This window comes from Corvus moneduloides, chromosome 2 (genome assembly GCF_009650955.1).
Source record: "Corvus moneduloides isolate bCorMon1 chromosome 2, bCorMon1.pri, whole genome shotgun sequence".
Classification (NCBI taxonomy): domain Eukaryota; kingdom Metazoa; phylum Chordata; class Aves; order Passeriformes; family Corvidae; genus Corvus; species Corvus moneduloides.
Genome location: NC_045477.1, coordinates 44558184 through 44576467, shown reverse-complemented (window position 1 = coordinate 44576467; position 18284 = coordinate 44558184). Strand labels below are relative to the sequence as shown.

At 43.3% G+C, this 18284-nt stretch overlaps 1 protein-coding gene across 2 annotated transcripts; it reads right to left on the bottom strand.

Moving 5' to 3' along the window:
- Nucleotides 1-8380: 8380 nt before the first annotated feature.
- C2H11orf87 (chromosome 2 C11orf87 homolog) lies at nucleotides 8381-15399 on the bottom strand. Of its 2 annotated transcripts, none has more exons than XM_032099333.1 (2): nucleotides 14687-14786; nucleotides 8381-14313 (listed from the first exon to the last, which is right to left on the bottom strand). In XM_032099333.1, exon 2 carries the CDS (start codon nucleotides 14163-14165, stop codon nucleotides 13689-13691), a length of 477 nt encoding a protein of 158 aa, XP_031955224.1. In that variant the 5' UTR covers nucleotides 14166-14313; nucleotides 14687-14786; the 3' UTR covers nucleotides 8381-13688. The 2 variants fall into 2 exon arrangements, with proteins under 2 accessions (XP_031955224.1, XP_031955223.1); XM_032099332.1 differs by lacking the exon at nucleotides 14687-14786 and adding an exon at nucleotides 15035-15399 and having other exon boundaries at nucleotides 14165-14313.
- Nucleotides 15400-18284: the final 2885 nt, after the last annotated feature.

The following is an 18284-nucleotide window of genomic DNA, read 5'->3' as shown; positions in this document are numbered from 1 at the left end:
GGAAGCCCAAACTGGTCTTAAGCAGAATATCTGTACTTTTTTTTCAACCACACAAATGAATCTCCTGGTACTATACCAGATGTGCTGGCACCTGCTTTCCAGCTAAAATCTGCAGCAGCCAAGTGAACTGACCAGGAACTTCAGTCTCTTGAGCTGTGCATGTATCACCTGCATTCAGTTGACACTAAAATATGCAGTGTTTTTTACTTTTATTAGTGATCTACAGACCAATGTCACCATTACTCTGTGTCTTGGAGAACAACACACCATGTGTTTCTACATCCAAGTACAGAATAGTTTTGCCACTGCTGGAAACTCTGCAGCAGGTATCCAGACTGTAAGCTGTGTCACTTGTGAGCAGTGACAAAATTGAGGTCGCTCTCATTATAGAAAGGAACCTTTAAAAGAGCACATCAGTGTCCCATGGATGATGACATTTGCAAGTGTTTTGATGTTTCGAGTTAGCAATAAATATCACATATAGTGGTAATATTGTAGTGGAAATACAGCGCTGCTGGAAAAGCAAAATCCAGGACAATACAACCTCTTCCATGAGGCTAACAGCACTACATCATCACACATGAGTTTCATGCTCAAGAAATCCACTGGAAATTAAACACAGCTGACACTATTTCAACAAGTGTTCTAATTCTCTTGTAATCAAGCACGTTAACAACACACCACATTCATTTTCAGTGGCTTCAGCTTCTCAGCCTAGCATATTAGAACAATTCAACACATCTGGGACCGAATTAACGTCACAACCAATTTCATACACTTAGAATGATCTTCTCACTTTGCTTTACATAGAAGACAGCTCTCAGAGTGAATGGTGAGTATTACAATAGTCAGGGGCTCACCTACTTAGACCATGGGATTCACTTTGAGAAACCTGGTACTGGGGGCTGGTGGGGTCCACCTGTTGGAGAAGGGGAAGAGCATCTTTGGTCATAGGACTGCCAAGTTGGTGAAGAAGGGTTTACCTTAAGGTTAGAGGTCCCTTCCAAACCAAGTTATTCTATGAATACCCTTTCCCATATTTCAGTCACCCTTAGAACTGAAAAGAGCTTTTATTAATTAGAGGCATATCCTCTGTGTTTATACAGCACCATTTTTGGGCCTGGTACATGTGAACATAGTCACTACCCCATGGAGCTGATAGTTTAAATTGTGCAGATAGCAGACCACATCTTCATAAATGTGTTACAGATTTGAATCTAAAAAGAAGGCAGAGCACGACAGAACCATGGGGAGTAAATATATCTGTTTTGCAATGGAATCTGGGATAGGATATGAGGTTATGCAAGGATACAACTGCTCTTTTAATAAGTGTATCAACTGTAATACAGAATTGGGTGGGGGTGGAAAGGGTTTTTACTAGATCAAATGCTGTGGAGATACATAAAGCTAGTTCCAGGAAAAGATCTGGACGCTGCAACTTTTGAGTCCTGTCCTCTAGTGCATTAGTTGGGCTACATCCAACAAAGGATTTATGTGGCTAAAGCAGGCAATGGTCCCAAAGGCATACCCGAATTCCCACACCTAGTTGCTGCTTAACCCTGGACAAGCTTTAAGGATCAAGATGATGCCTTATGTTTCCCAAGTACCCAGAGTTTGCTGCTCCTTCTTTCTTCCCATAGCCATGAGACTGTCAGTGGCTCAGAGAGTTCATCAGGAAAAGCAAAGCCTGGAAGAAGTTTCCCCACCATTTTTGCTTTTATTGTTCATTTCACAGCTTCCTTTCTACTTATCACTACACCCCCACTGCACAAAGGCTTTGACTCTTTTAGTAACTTCTTCCTTTCCTCCAGCATGCAAGTGCTTTAGCTGAGTCTGACCTGCACCACTCAGCAGTTAGGAAGCAATTTCTGTATCCATCCATGGTGGAGCAAACATCACAAGAGTACTTAATGCCTTTCTTCAGACTACTGAATTTCATTCCCATGTATCTAAACATACTAACAAGTCATTTTTCTAGGACAGGTGGACATTTTCTTCCAGTATGATGTTGGGTAATATCTTTTTCTCTCTGCACAACAAACATGTAAATGAAGAATGCAGATTCCTTGGGCTCAGACAATCATGGGGACAATTGCATTAAAACTTCAGCTGTATACATATACATCCTGCTGCTCTGGGCGATTTCCAAGAGCACACAGAGAGTGCCACTGGAGGACTTTTTAGAATACTGCTATCTTGTTCCCATCCAGTAATTTGTAAACTTCGGTCTTTGATCTATAGAAATGTTTATGAATCTCACAATATTTTTATCTTATCACCAATCTTAATTATAGTTGAAAACCCTGAGTTAATCTAGTGATACTCTCTTTCCTGAAATTGCCTTCTTGGCACACTTCTTAACCTTTCAGCGCATCTCTTGAAACGAAGTATGCAGGTGAGGAGACTGAAGTACTGTTTGAGGCAGCCTGTACCAATATGCAGCTAACAGCTCTTGTCAAGTGTATTGCAAGTCCTCTATCAGTCAAATGTGTCATGCAGTAGTGAAGGTGTGCTACGAGAAAGTAAAGAGAAAGCCTCACCTCCAGGAAATGCTAGCCTTGTAACAAAAGTGTGGAAATGGCTTTCTTTCAATTGTCAGTTTCTGTGCCATTTTTCTGCAAAATAAATATTGTCCTTTACAGAAAAATATATTTTATGGTGAAAAATTTATTTTGCAGATCAATAGATTGAAGCCTAAAGGAAAGTGATAAAATCATGTTGTCCAATCTCCTCTAGAAATCCATCTGAGGAATGTCATTAACCAAAAAATCTTTGCATCTACCTTATAACTTCTTTAAAAATAATGACATTTCAGAACAACATGTGGATTTAAGCAGTTTGAATGATAAGAATCTGCCATAGCTCAATTATCTCTACTATCCATATTACACAGCATCAGCTTCTGCACTGTCACATCAGGATATTCTATTCAATTCTGACCAATTAGTTCCCATGAAAAACATCCTTCCCAAGTAGGATTGTGCACAAATCACCTTTTGGGTTTTTCTTGGGTAAGCAGAACAGATTGAGTTTTTTAAGTTCTCACTAGAAGGCATATTCTCTGCACTATCCTGTGGCTGTTTTGTGAATTATTTATCAACTGAAAAAAAAGCCAACTTGCCTTGTTACTATCTGCATATCCTGGGAAATACTCATTGATAAGCATGAATGCTATTCTCTTTCTCTTAGGGCAAATCAAAATGAGGATTTCTTCTGAGATTCGGCTGAAAGATAATTGTTTTGGTGCCACTTGCTCATACTCTTACAAATATCCACAAGTTTCAATAACTGATGATTCTTTTTTTAAACTAACACAAATGAAGCAGTTAGAAAAGAACAAATAGCCCCAAACTTTTATGAAAACTTCATTAACTTGAAAATTATATGTTGGGCTTTAAGAGGAGTCATCAGACCAAAATCTGTATGAGAGAATTTGTATGTGGATCATGAACATACATACACATATATCTGTATCTATATATATCTATATCTTTATATAAGCACAAAAAACTGGGGACTGTATTTGGCCTCTGTCTTTGTATGCATCTCACTAAGAAACTCTCCGATGTGGACATTTGAGCAGAGAAATATTTGGAGGCTCAGCAAAAGACTTTTTTTTTTTTTTTCTTTTGTTAGAGGTATTGGAGTAAGGAGGAAACGGGGAAGGGAGGGAAGGGTGAATTTATAAAAATAGAGTGGGGGATTTCTTGTAAGGCAAAATTCCATAGTGACTACAAACATCTCATTTCAGCTGACACCTTCTGAGTAGGTACATGGTTGCATATGTAACACTTCCTCATATTTTTCCCCCAGGACACAGGTTTTTTTGCATTTCCAGTGCTGTGAATTTATAACTGAGGCATTATTTGGGTTATTGTAGGTAACAGGAACTGTATTTTCACAGACAGCTTACCTTGCTTGCCAGATGTCTGTTTTTAACAGTGTCCTAATAGCTACTGCATATGCTAACTGTATTCTGTATATTATAAAAATATTGCCTTGAAGGGACAAAGATTGAATTTTTCAGCTACTTTTTTAATTACTGAAAAAACTTATGAAAGCACAAATTGGATTCACCAGCACTTGCAAGCTGGAAATCGGCTACAACTCTTAAAAAATGAATACTTCTGGGCCACTGGACCTGCCAGGCAGGAGACGTGAATTACTGGATTAAAATCCTGTTTATGACAGACTGTAGATAATTTGGTAGCTATATGCCTCCAGATCCCATTTTAGTCTTAGAAATCTATGATTCTCATTCTGAAAAACTTTCACACAAACATCACAATTATCAAACAAACCCTTAATTTATTGCTTCCAAAGATTACAGTCTGGAAAACCAAAGGAAACAGACAATGCCTGTGGGGTTGAAGAAAAAGCGTATAAACAGCACAGATGGGCTTCAAAGATATTGTTGAGCAGCACTGCCAAATCCAAACATTTCAAAACTCTGAGTCAGGCACCAAAAAAGTCTTGAAATTTACTTACAATTCATGAGATGGGAAAAACAACTTCTTTCACTAACGCCTGCTTTATTGTGCAGGCATATTCCCTGCCCAGCCGCCTGTTAGTTGTCCTCCCCCAGCAGTTTTTGGGTCCATTGGCTAATTTCAACTATGTTTGAAGGAAGAGCAGGGAGCTGAACGTTGTTGGCTCCTTACAAAATAGGTGGGTGGCTGCGCTGGGGATCAAGGAGAGGAAGGCAGGGATAACTGGGGCTTTGTTTGCACCGGTCAAATCGCCCTCACCCATGCAGCTCCATTCATCCCACGTGCAAGCCAGGCAGGTCAGGGGTGGGAGCTGTAGACCTTGTATGGAGCTGGTCACACCGATGAGCAAGGGGGTATTTGGGGAAACATGAAGGATCTCATTCAAAGGGTAGAAGAAGGAGGCAAGCTAATGCAGCTTTATACCACAGGATATGAAGAAAGTTGTGGGCATTGTGGCAGCGGGGTGTGCCAGAGCCCAGGAGCCAGCTGGAGTTCCACAGCCACAGAAGGCTATCAATATTTTAATCCCAGATGTCCAGAACAGGGATCAAAGCACATGGTCTCATAAGCCCTTCCTCACACAACTGTTCTGAAGGGTTTAGTGCCCCTGCACCCTTTCCCTTGCTGTTGGATGCCTCCTCCACAGCACACTCAGGGGTTGTTGCTCCCTTGTGATTCAGTAGCTCATTTGCCACACATCTGAGCAGGTGTACCAAGATTTGCTTCACAGTAAAATAAGTCAGTGAAGGTAAAGTGGTCTGGAAGAGTGGTAGAAGAGGGCAGAAGACAGGGAGGCAAATGGAAACCTCCTCGTGCTGAGATGTTACTTGAGCCAAGGTACTGTGAAGTAAATCCTGGAGATATTCCTTAACAAATCACTAGTTCTAAACCGGCAAAATCTTTGGTTTTGAAACTTGTTTTTTCCCATGCCTTCCATGATGGGAAGTGAGCTTTCTCTTCATTTTCTTGTTGACAGCTCATGTCATTTCAAGTTCACCAACTCCATCAGCCTGAGGAAATCTGAATTCCTCCTCCTGGCTCCCCACTGCAACAACTGGTGCACATCAGCAGAAAAGAAACACGGTTCTCTGGTGTTGAAGTCCCCAGACTACGAACACATAAAGATTTGTCAGCCTGGTGTCTTTCAGAAGCACACCTTTCTCACATGGATTACAGCATCCCGTTGCTTACTTTATTTTGACATATTTTGAGTTTCTGTTTTCCAGAGCATTAGAAGAAATTTTTTGAAAGGAAACAAAAGAGGTCTAATTGGAGCATAGCCTCAAGAGTTTCTCTGGAAGCTGTAAGAAGTTTTCACTTGCAAAAGTCATTACATCCAGATCTGATACCAAGAGCTATGTAATGCTGTTACGTTTTCTCACTTGCACGTATATGGGGCTAAGGAATCTGCCCTTAGACCTGCAGTACGGCTACAGTGCTACGCAAACAGTCCTACTAACACCCACCTGTCACATATCACCCACCTTTCCCACTCCTACACCAGGTTCATCCTCATTTCTTTATCTCAGGACGAACTGACTTCAGAGAAGCTCTGTCAGATAGGTAATGGCTCATAGTCAGCTCAGTTCCAGCAGTACATAAATCCAAAATAACTCAAGCAATGAGCAGAGATGTTTTGAACTTGCTTCATTGTAGACATGTAAAAAGTCATGGCCATCTCAAGATTTAATAGGTTTCTTGCTTTCTGTTTAAATGCAATCATTGTTTACAGATACTTGCAGTGACCCCATATAATCATCTGGACTGTTGTCCTCCTTTACACATCATGTTAACCAGATTGAACAAGCTCTAAAAGGTGTGCTGGAAGTGAAGGCTCCCCTATGCTATTGCTGAGGCCTGTTAAAAGGATGATTTAATAGAGACTCTATTTCTATAATGAAAACAAACAGACTTTAAACAGTTTAACTGGAGCTCATAAACAAGTACAGGCTCACTGACTGAGCAGCAAAGTAAAAGGATGTGTCTAAAAGCATTGAAGACCACAAGTAATAGGATGGATTGTGATAATCTGATTTAAAAGAAGAAAATGTGGACTGAGTGGCTAGACATTCAGTTGATCTTGTCTGTCTCACAGGTTTTACATATATTTGCATATTAATACTTATATTATAATCATAGCCTCTCTCTTATTTAGTCTCCTTTCTATAGTAACTGATGCTTTTCCTTACAGTAGTGTTCCTGATATGAAAGGATGATGATTTCTCAGGAGTTTCGACCGGTGGTCTTGGGTTGGCAGCTTAATCAGGAAATGTGATGCTGTTCCAATGCCAGTGGACCATGTTGGGAATCATGCTGGTATTTCTCAGGCTATTTTGAAGTCCAGCACTTCCTCAAGAACTTCTGTCTTGCTGCAGAGTGGTTGGGCTGTGGATAAATGTGTGACAAGCTGGACCAAGATGACAGCAAAGTCCTACAGAATCTTTGCAGAAATCAAACCAACTGATCACTTACACTGAGGAATTTCCTAATGTCAGAGATGGGCTGAGATTACCCATTTGGAGGAAGAGACGAGCCTGGCCAACATAGCCTATCCCTAGTGAGAAGAGCAGACAGACAGCCTCTCTAGTGGAAAGTCAGATAGCAGGATGCAACAAAAGCTAAAGAAAAGTGAGCAAAAGCATGTCACATGTTGGTAATCCCATGTGATCCTTCACTGTATGGATGCTGAGTCAAAAGAGAAGAGAAATCCATGTGACCTAGAAATACTGAGTGCAGAAATCAGGAGTCTGATGACACTGGAAAGGGATAGACAGCCAGGAGAGAGTGAGATCTGGTATTCTCTTGTGCATAGTCAAGGCCCCATTGTATTCAGGGAGGATGTGCCATGAATTTCATTCGTGATGGGTTTACTCCCGAGAATCGTCTTTTCCCATATCCTTATTACATTAGTCAGCACTCTGCTTAAAACCATACAGGGCTGTTTTCTGCACTGAGAAAAGAAGTGCTATGTGTGATGAAATGGTAAAATAAACATTAGTTTTCTTGGCTCTACTCCATAATACATATTCCACTTCAAATTAAAAATTAAATTGAGCCTCTCGTTGTGACTGTTCAAGCATCTTGCCCAGCCATCCATCTCCCAGCTGTGCAGTGTGCCACTTGGATCTCGCTGCCAAGTGTAAGCACTTGAACAATCCAAGCCAGGTGATTACAGCATAAAGACTCTTTTAATTTGTATTATGCTATCAGTATTTTTTTTATGTAGATGATGCTTCATTTATTCATTTCAGGGCTGTATATTTGCAGGTTCCAAGTCTGTTTAATAGATAAGTTACATTATTATATAAATAGCTTGGAAGTCAAGAGCCTTGCAATATGTGAGTGACAGAGCCAGGAACAAAATAAAGGCACTCTTTTAGAATCCTAAATTCACCCCACATCCCTTCCTGCTTTTACTGTATTACTGAGCAAATATTTTCACCTTATAACCTACCACATTTGCCCCTTGTTTACAGTACTCATAATCCCCTAGGATACTGTTTGAAAAGTTTTGACCTGTACTTTGTCACTGACTGTGTAATAAAGAAAGGTAAAACCCTAAAAGCAAAGCAATTTGTATTATGTAAGTTCTTTCAAAGGATTTTAGGTAAAAATTTTGCTTGATTGGAGGTGGTATGAAAAACAGAGGACAAAGAATAGCTGTGAAACAAAAAAAAAAAAAGCCTACATAATTTCATTCTGCTGTACAATGTGAAAAGTTTTCCTGTTTGTCTAGCTGTATTTTACAGTATTTGCTTTAAAGCCTTTGTCCCCTTAGAAAAGTAGAATAATGAACAGATTATATTGCTCCATTTCAAGGAAGGAAACAACAAAGAAAAGCCAACTGGAACACCGGATTATATAAATAAATGCAATTTTTACTGACAGGGTTCTGATCCAAATATTTATTTATTTCCTAACTCATACAAAATTGATGCTTGTAGAGGTATTGGGGGTTAAAAGGGTTGGAAAATTAATTCTTCTAATTATCCACAGAGAACATATAGTATTGATAAAGCAATGAAAACCTCTTTGACTTGAATAAGAAATACATTACATATAATTTACAGAAATAAGACCTAGTGTCATATAGAAAATGACATTTTAGAGCAACACTATCAGCAAGGACATCAATACTTGTCTCCACTGTGGCTGGAATGGGTCACCCTTCACCCAGGTCCATCCAGTGGAAGGGGAAGCTTCTCTTCCACAACTCCAAACAAGAAAGCCAACTATTGCCATTGCCAGGCATTTCACCTGTTTGCTTGCCAGTCACCTCTCTCCTCACAGCTCATACACCATCCAGTTCTTGCAAGTTCATAACACATTTTCTACACTAATGAGTTTGGCTGGATTCAGACCAGAGACCTACATGTAAAAGACTAAAAACAGAGCAGGCTCTGCTCTACTAGAAATTTATTTAGCAATCAGATGGAAAACTTGGCTTAGGGGAAAAAATATTGTATACCTGAAAGAGATGACAAAGTCAGTCCTGGATAAAAGTAGTTCTAACTTTTAACATAAATGAAAGCGCTATTAGAGGTTTGTATATGTGTCATGCCAAATTCTATAGAGATGAGAAATGTAATGAAATGGTATCTAAGTCATTATAAATTTCGCTATTTACACAAAAGAGGAAAAATAATGTTTCCTACATCATTTGTCGTGTTTCCCTTCATATCTTGCATACTTACTAAAACATAGGGTTTCAAGTACCCATAGAAAAAACACAAATGCGTAGAGAGAATAACCACAAGAAAGGAAAAAAAGCAACCAAGTCCTATAATGGGATTTAAATTAACTCAGTCCTATCTAAAGAGTCCAATCCTGTTTTTTCCCCCTACATAAAAGTTGCACTCATATTCATAACAACAGAAGAAAAAAAGCACAGTTGCTTCATAACACTGGACACGGCTTTCCAGAAACAAGATAGCAATTACTCAGAAATGCTATGGAAAACAATAATCACAGAGTAACTTGCTATTTACATTAAAGATGCAGCTTCTAAAATTAATTTTAAATAAATGAAAAAAAAAAGCGCATTTTCTTGTCATAGGACAGTTTTGTCAATAATGTGAAGTCTCTGTTCTTTGCTTTTTGTCCAGCATTTCTTTTGAGATATATATCTATAAATTTACAGATACACATCTGAGAGAGATATATCAAAAGTTAAAACATGTCTGGATGGAGAGCCCAGCAAATTTCATCTGAAATTACATTTGCAGTAGACAAACCCCCACAGAAAAAAATGCCGGAATGATATACTTGAATGAAATGACATTCCCTGTCCATGATCCATGTAGAAACCTAAGTGCCTCAGTCCATAGAAGCAGAGCTAATGGTAGCAGTGCAGGTTCCCCAGTGCCACCAGGCTGAAGCACCCTAGCCCTCGTGGGAGGCAGTGGTTTCTGTCCCCGTGGAGACTGCTAGGACAGGTGTAGAACAGGGTCAGCGGTGGTGATGTGGACAGCTGTCACCCTCCGTGCGAACTACAGATGGGATCTCAGTCCCTTGGCACTCAGAGCAAGCCACTCCTGTTGATGCCAGCAGGAGCTGGAAGAATCCCCAGGGCAGCAGCAGGCTCTGAGGACAGCAGTGCAGGACGAGGCGCCACTGATTGTCCAGGCCAGTCCCAGCATGGCCATCACATTGCCCATCAGCTCTGTTCTCACTAGGCTCTACAAAAGGAGTCACTGCTGTCGTGCTTCTTCCACGGAATGACGGCTGGTCCAGACAGGAACTACTGAGCACCACAGCACTTCTTATTCTTACAGAAGCACGATGCTAGCAGCCAACCAGTTCCAATTCAGAAGCAGGAAAATCCAGCCAGAGGATGTGCTCCTTAACAGAGCAAACAGAGTCTGTGCTTCTATCAGCCAGCAGTCAGCTGCCCAGTCATCATTGTCACTTGTCGAAACCAGTGCAAATTCACAGGAAAAAGAATGTCCGCATTGAGAGGGTAAAAATCCTTCCTCATGTTCAAGAATGGTACAAGCATTTACCCAGCATCTCTATCAAATATCGTAGAAAAGGTTACACAAAAATATTTAAATATATGAATACAGATACATAGATATTACACTTGCATAAAATATGTATATTCAAAACCCTTTGGGCAGTTTCATATTTAGCTGAAAATGTATGCTTTAGAAATATGAACAATTTTCTACTCTTTTCTATTTTAAGTAGGGGGGGAGGGGAAAGAAGCATCAGCCTTATTAATACTGAATGCTAAGTGCAGAAGTTTAGCTGTAGCTGTAGGGTTTTGAAGCAATTGGTTTGACAGAACCTCCAAGCATAAACTGTGTTTTAAAAATCCACATCTATTCCCTAGATTGCTTATTGTTTCATGAAAATGAAAACCTATGTGTCCTGCTTGTATCAGCTAGATCTCCTGAGACCATTCAACTAAACCTCATAAGCTTGCAATACCTCAAGATAGGGCTGTGTACTGGGAATATGCATGAACCTTACTGCAGTAATTCTGTGTGATAATAGGAATTTACAACTTCTCATATCTTGTCTAATTTAACTTTAGAAATAAAAAACCTTAAATGACACCACAAGAAGCTCACAGTTCCGCAAAAATTAAAGTCAGTATGAAATTTTACTAATAGACCATATAATTTACACAGATTTACATAAATACAGAGATATTAAAATATTAAATCAAAGCTAATTAACAGAGGATAGAGTTTTACATAATAACATTTTAACTCTAGTCACACTTTTGCAACTACTTTCAGTGGCACAAGTTATTTATATAAATAATACATATACCTGTATATCCATACTATATATATAAAGATATATATCTCTCTCCATCCTTCTTTTTTTCTTCAAAAATAGGGCAATTTTATAACTGCAATGAGATGTGACAAGCAGTGCACTTCTGGGGAATTATTGCATGCCTTGAGTGCATAAGGCAGAAGGAAGAGTATCTGACTTCAGACACTAAAGAAGTGGAATCATCAACCAGAAATGCACTGGAGTGATTTGGAACATCTTATTGCTTTTATAAAACTCGAAATTATACACTGTTGGTTTGGGGGGGGAGGGGGGGGGGGGTGGTTTAAAGGCACAAAATAAAGGGGAAAGTAATACCTCTCTATTTAGCGGAGATCAACGGTCAGGAAGCTCAATTACTGCTCACTGAACCCTCCTCATTGTCCTAAACCTATTCCCTGTGGTGCAATACTGTGCCGCAGTTGCATAAGGAGGTTAAACACAAAAGTTCATGCATCCTTTATTAGGGGAAACAAAACAAAGCCAATTTCCTTGCCCAGCAACAACGAAGTACCCATTACCATCCGATCACACCGGCCAGCAGCAAGAGCCAGCCACGGCTCCCGTCGAACGGCGATGTGCAAACACTCCCCGCTCAGTCGCACGCCCGGCAGCTCGCCACACTAACCTCAGCGGCTGGAGCGGCTCCTTGGGCTCCCTCCCTGGTACAGCTCCTGCCTAAAACGCTGGAGGCACGGATCCAAACTTAACAGCAATTTTCCATCAGACCAGGAAAGATCAGGAAGCGATAAAACTGGGTAACAGAAATACTGCCCTGAAATCTCTGTATTTTGGAGGTATTAGAGGGCTATGGAGGACTTCTGCCACTCTCTTTCCCAGTTTTAAATTGGTTAATGACATTCACTCAGAGATTACGGACCCAGACCTCCTGGTCTATGTGTCTGGGATTTTTCTAGTCAGCCAACCTGGGAGACAGAGCATGTCAGAGAAGAAATACAAAGGATGCAGAACATTAAAAACTGTGGGCTATTACTATATCCTCAAATCACTTTAAACGATGGAACAGAAAGAAAGAAAGAAAGAAAGAAAAAAAAAGAAGAAATCCCTCGGGATCACTTTTTCTTTGCTGTAATTTTTAGATGTAAGTATGCACAGTAGAGGGCTGCCTCTGCTACGATACCACACTAGATGTTTCAAAGTTTGGATACGGCACACTGTTAAGGCACCTTCAAGTAATGGTCATTGATTTAATCACTAAGCAAAGACGCATTTTCTGTAAATGACACTGCGTCCTCCAGCACACACAGTACCAGCCACTCACACTCGCCATCCAGAGACAACAAAACTCGGTACTTGCTAGGGATAAACTACACCACTTCTAAGCAGCCACTTCAAAAATAAATATCTGCCAGGGTTTAGGACTGGATGCTTTGCACAACTGTACTGTTTGTTTCCAAAGAGAGGAAACAGGAGAAAATGAAGTGCTGTCTGTCCCTAATTGTCTACGAGATTAGGAAGGTTGAAAATACATATCAGCCTAAAAAAGTAGAAGCAAGATCTGTACTGCTGCAGGATTCCTTGATGGGAGACAAAGCTGTAAACGCAGGCATTCAGTGCAGGGTGCCTGGCACAGAACCGGATGGTTTCAGGACCAACAGGAGGTACAAAGACAACCTCCTCTGGGAGAGGACAGGCAAGTTACTGCACATTACCTCTCCCACACAGAACAGTACTGGGCTTGGGTTTCACGGTTCATGGCATGGGGAAGGGGGGCTTTTCAAGATGAAGGGAGCTGAGAGGAGACCGCAGGCACCACTCTATGCAGACAGCTGACTCCATCCCCCAGATAGTGGGTCACTCAGTGCTGCCGCTGGGGGCACAAGGCCATGGGGTGCTTGCAATTAAGCCCAGCTAGGGATGGCCATTTCTACACAAAGCAATATCCAGTCCTGGAAAGGAGTGAGAGAGGTGGGACAGGGATATAGATCCCAGCACAAAAGGAGAGACCACAGTGTACCGCCAGTCTGCTCCGAGACGACAGAAGGGTCCCAAGGCACCCACCAGACCTGCCTTTCTCCCCACACCACTCACCCACACCCCAACCCACACCATGTAACAGTGACACAGGGTGCAGTGGGAATCCCAAGAGCGGGAACATCCCCATCCTTGGGGTAATAATGTCCAGGGAAAAGAGACCCCCTACCCCTGACCCTCTCCTGCAAGTGGATGACTTGATATTTAGTAGCTGTGTGCAGCTCCTTCTCGAGTAAAAAGATGCATTCTTTCCTCACACAGTCAATGAGAAACGCAATGTGATCTGTCATGCGCTTGGATCAGGGGCTTGTTCATTCATTTGAATTAGCAATGTTTTCTTCTTCTTCAGGGACTAGAATAATCACTCAGATATTTACAAACATCAATCAGTGCCTTCGCGAGGTCTCCCCCAAACCATCATGACAAAATCACCGTCTGCAGGAGCCCCGTGCCAGCTGTGTCCAAACAAGCCTGTGCTTGCTGAGAGCTGGGGGCTGCTGAGGGAGAGGAGCGCTGGATTTCTGAGTCCTGGGGAGGTCTTCCCAGTCGGCTGTCTCTTCCTTGGGGTGCCTCTCCCTGCACCACTGTCCCAGGGTGCTGGCTGCTGCTACTGCTGCTGCGGGCACAGTGGTCTCGTTCATACTCCTCCTGAGCCTTTTGCATTTTCCGCTTCTTCATCTTCCTCTTGTGGATGTGGAAGGTGGTGAGGGAGAGGAGGATCAGGCAGAAGATGAGGGTGACCAGAACAATTAAAACCAGGGTGGATGAGAAGGACTGAAAGAGCTGACCCACTTGCGTGATGCAGGTGCTGCTGGTATTTAAGGTGGCAGATGTCCTGTTCAGAAGACAAGGCGGCAGGGACAGCCTCAACTCTTTGGAGAGCTTGGCACTCATTGAGGAGGCTACGGAAGATGAGGATCTTCCTCCCCTCTCTGAAGACGTCTAAATTTCAGTCGGAGTCGGGCTGCTGGCGGGCGCTTGCTGGAAATGCCCGGGATGCTGCCGGCTCAGCCTCCCGCTGGCTCTGAAGTAGCCGAGCAGCCTGCAAAGGGAGCCGGACACATCAGCGCCCCGAGGCACCCACCCTGCGCAGCTCCCCCCGCCCCAAACCCGGCTGCGGCAGCCTCCGCCCTGATCCCCGCCACGGCCCCGCTCCGAGCAGCCCCGGCTCCCTGCCGGGGGAAGGCGGAGGGGTGCCGGGACGGGGCACCGCGCCGCCGCTCCGACTTCGCAAATTCCTCGGCACCCCGGGCAGCACTGCCCGGCCGCTCCCCCAACTAGTTGCCGCGGGAAAGGAGGCGAAGGAGCGGCGGCCGGGTGCCAGAGCCCCGCACCGCGGCGGCTCCAGGCTGCCGGAGCCAGGCGGGTCCTGCCCCGCCGCGCCGGTGCTGCTGCCCGCCCCGGAGCCCCCTTACCTGCGCGGCGAGGGAGCGCCCGGCCGCCGCGGGCGCTGGGGGCTGCGGCAGCGCGGAGTGAGCGCAGGAGCGGAGCCGCCGCCGCTTCGGGGAGCGCCGCCCGCAGCTGCAGCCGCCCCGGCCGCTGACGTCAGGGGCCCGGCCCGCCGGCCGCGCCCCGCACGGCCCCACGGCAGCGGCACCGCCCGCGGCCACCGGCGCTCCGGCCCGCCGCAGCCTCCGACCCCTGCCGCACGCAGGTCCCCCGCGATCCGACCTCCACCCCTCCTGCCCACCTCCGCCCCCACGCTCCTTGAGAGCGGCCCGTAGCCCCTTCCCCAAAACGCCCGGCCGTACCGCCGTACCCACCGACTGCAGCCAGCCCCTCCGCTCGTGGCCCCAGCCACGCAGACGCGCCGTGGCCAGAGCGCCCGCACCGAGCCAGCCCCGGCGCCTTCACCCCGCGGCTGTCGTGGGCACCCACCCGCAAGCCACGTTCGCACCGTACCACACCCGGGTGCCGAGCTCCCGCCGGTACCGAAACCCCGTCCCTCCGCCCAGCCAGCGCACCCGTCCTTGCCCGGGGAGGCTGGTGTGAATCTGTGGGAGCGAAGCAATGCCAGGGACCCTTGGTGGGAATATGTGTGAAAACTTGCCTTACCAAGGCTAAGTGCATCGCAGGCGTTTTCTTCAAGAACAAACAGGAATGAGCTGCCCATTAATACACTTAAGCTAAAAATCAGATGATTTCTAAACATAAGAAAATCGGGTTTTTGACAAGTACTTTCAGAAAAGCTAACAGGGCAAAAATAAAAAATTACCATTAGGAAAGTGCTCTTCACATTTCCAAATGGAGCAAACTGATGTGGTAGTGTCTGCCTACATGGGAGAAGATCTGGTGGCCAGGAGGTTCCATTGGTCCCATGTTGTGTGCTCTAGACTAACCCCATGTGCTGGAAAGAGAGTTGCTATAAAGCTCTGATGTAAGTAACAGTACTTTAAGGAAAATTAGAAAGTATCCATCCTTTCTAGTGGCTAAAAAGCCTGGAGGAAAATCTGTACAGGACGAGCTGTGACGTGAGTTGGAAAAATCTTCAGTCAAGAACAAAGATCTGTTAGATCTACTGACCCTGATAGCCAAGAACCTTTCACAGAGGTGGACAGGAGCTGGCAAGCTGAGCATTTAAGCACTTTGTTGTTTCAAGGCAGATTTCTTCTGTACTGTCTTTGTCTCTGATGAACACATGCACCACAGCTTATGAAATTTGGCCAGACACTCTTAAATCTGTGATTGTTCTGGAGAAAGATTTACGCCAAAGGGAACGAACTACATTCTAGATGGTTGGGATAGTCCCAATCATTTGCAAAGGGACTCCAACTTAATGCTTCCTCTAAAACCAGAGGAATAGGGGTTCCCATTACTCCTTCTCCTCCCCAGAACAATACAGCTTGATGCTGGAGGGGTGCTATACAGAGAGGAAAGAAGTTCAGTCCAGTACTGAGAGACAAGCCCTTGCCCACTTATTTGCCCACTGCTCCTTTCACTCAGCTCCCTCAGGTGCATACTCAGTGTCATTGCCTGAAACACACCTCCCCATGGAGCGAGGTTGGACTAGGTGACTGTTAAAAGTCCCTTCCAACTATAGGATTATTATAGGATTCTGTATGATTCCAACCCCTCTCTCTCACACACACACATCTCCTTAGCCTCACTGGCATTCTGCCTGCACTTTTTTCCTCCATACCTTCCTCCACCGTGCGCATCTGAGGTCTGCATTAATCAGTGCTCTATACTTGCTGCCTTAGAGGGGAAAACAACCACCACAGGCTGAAACAGCACATCAATCCTCAGGCCATTCCCTCTTTCCTCCCACTATTCTCTACAAAGCAGCAGCTGAGTGGGGGGCTGCAAAACAGGGTGATGGGCATGGGGACCACTCATCATGGCCTGTGCCACCGGAGAATGCTTGTGATCCCGCACAGAAACAACCAAGGTATAAACCAGCTATTCTTCCTGAACAGGCTCCACTGAATCCTTTAGCCTAAACTGAAAGTGAGGAAAGGATACTATTTAATCCCAAAAGCATGTGTGAGTTTGTGAAGCTGCAGCAGTTGATCTGAGACTGCTGTTCAGAAGTTACCAGATGATTAGAAATAATTTATTTCAAAAACCCAAACAACACCATAAGAAAACAGTGTTAAGAGATATAGTATAGGTATGAAGATACCTTAGTATGTTAGCCCTGTTTATGGCAGAAATAACCAAGTTGGGGATTGAATAAAGTTCAAAACCAAAGAGTTTACTGACTCAAGATATCTTTATTGCAAAAGTGCATAGCTAGGACTACCTCCTTATTGCACTAGGATATATGACTATGTCTTCATGTTTTACTTGTTGGGAGAGGCAACACAAAGCTACTTAAAATTAAATTACCTTAAATAAATTTTAAATCCTTTGTGTATTAATCTTACCTGTTGTCCTTCGCCATCAGTTACTTACATTATACCTTGCTTTTAGGATTAGAAAATAGTGAAAATGTGTCTTGTGTGTTGGTATGATAATTATTCCAAGTATAAGGTTTTTCCTAAATCATAGAGAATGAAAAATGGGTTCGGGGAGTGGATAATGGTAGAGACCTCAGCAAATGTTTAACTCCTTCCCTACTGTCACAGCCCCTTCTCTGTGTGTTCATGTACAATTTTGCAATGTTTCTGCTTTAGCTAAAATAAATGAAAAGCAGAGGTTGTTCTTGCTCTTTCTGGCAACTAATTTTACAATGTTTAAGGAGAGAGTCAGAAGAGAAGCATTATGAACTAAAAGGGAAATAACTCTGCTGTGATTACACATACCTTGGCATTCTGGTTCATACTGTCTGCCAGCCAACCAAATGGATTCAAATACCCATGATCGGAATACAGGGAGTTTGAGAAATCAGGAGAGAAAAAAACTGTGTTGTTATTGTGCATTATTCCTTTGCTCTGATTAACTGTTATAATTATATTTGATTATAACAATAAAAAAACAGATAATGTGGTCATGAAAAACCCATCCTTTGTCTGGCATGAAAATAAAGGACAGGACATCTTCAAGAGTGCCCTCTTTCAAGAATAAATTGGTCATTAGTTATAGTGAATTCAACCATACTATATAAATAGTATGACATTTATGGGGATTAGGTTTCTTGCTGAAGCAGGATTGGTCACTGTGTGACAGAGGACCTTATATTAAGGGGATGGTTTTTGAATTTTACAACAAGGTTTGTACTCATTAGAACCTTGATAACTCCCAGTTTTCTCTGGATTCACATTGTTAAGAAGCAGACAGCATACATCCAAATCCCAAAAAATGGACTTTCATATATGGATTTTTTTTAGTCTATAATTAGAAAAATTGTTCTTTCAGATACGAATTCTTCAATCCCTGTATTACAAGACCCCTTTTTCGCTAAGGCAGTTCCCTAATGAGATAACCTCTGTGAACAAAGGCTGTTCATGTAAGTAAAGGTTTGATAGTTCAGGCCCTTGCCTACTAATGACCCTTCTTGAAAAAAAATTTATTGTCCCACCAGTGTTTAAATTTAGCACTTGATTGCATATAGAATAATGCATGATCCCTTTT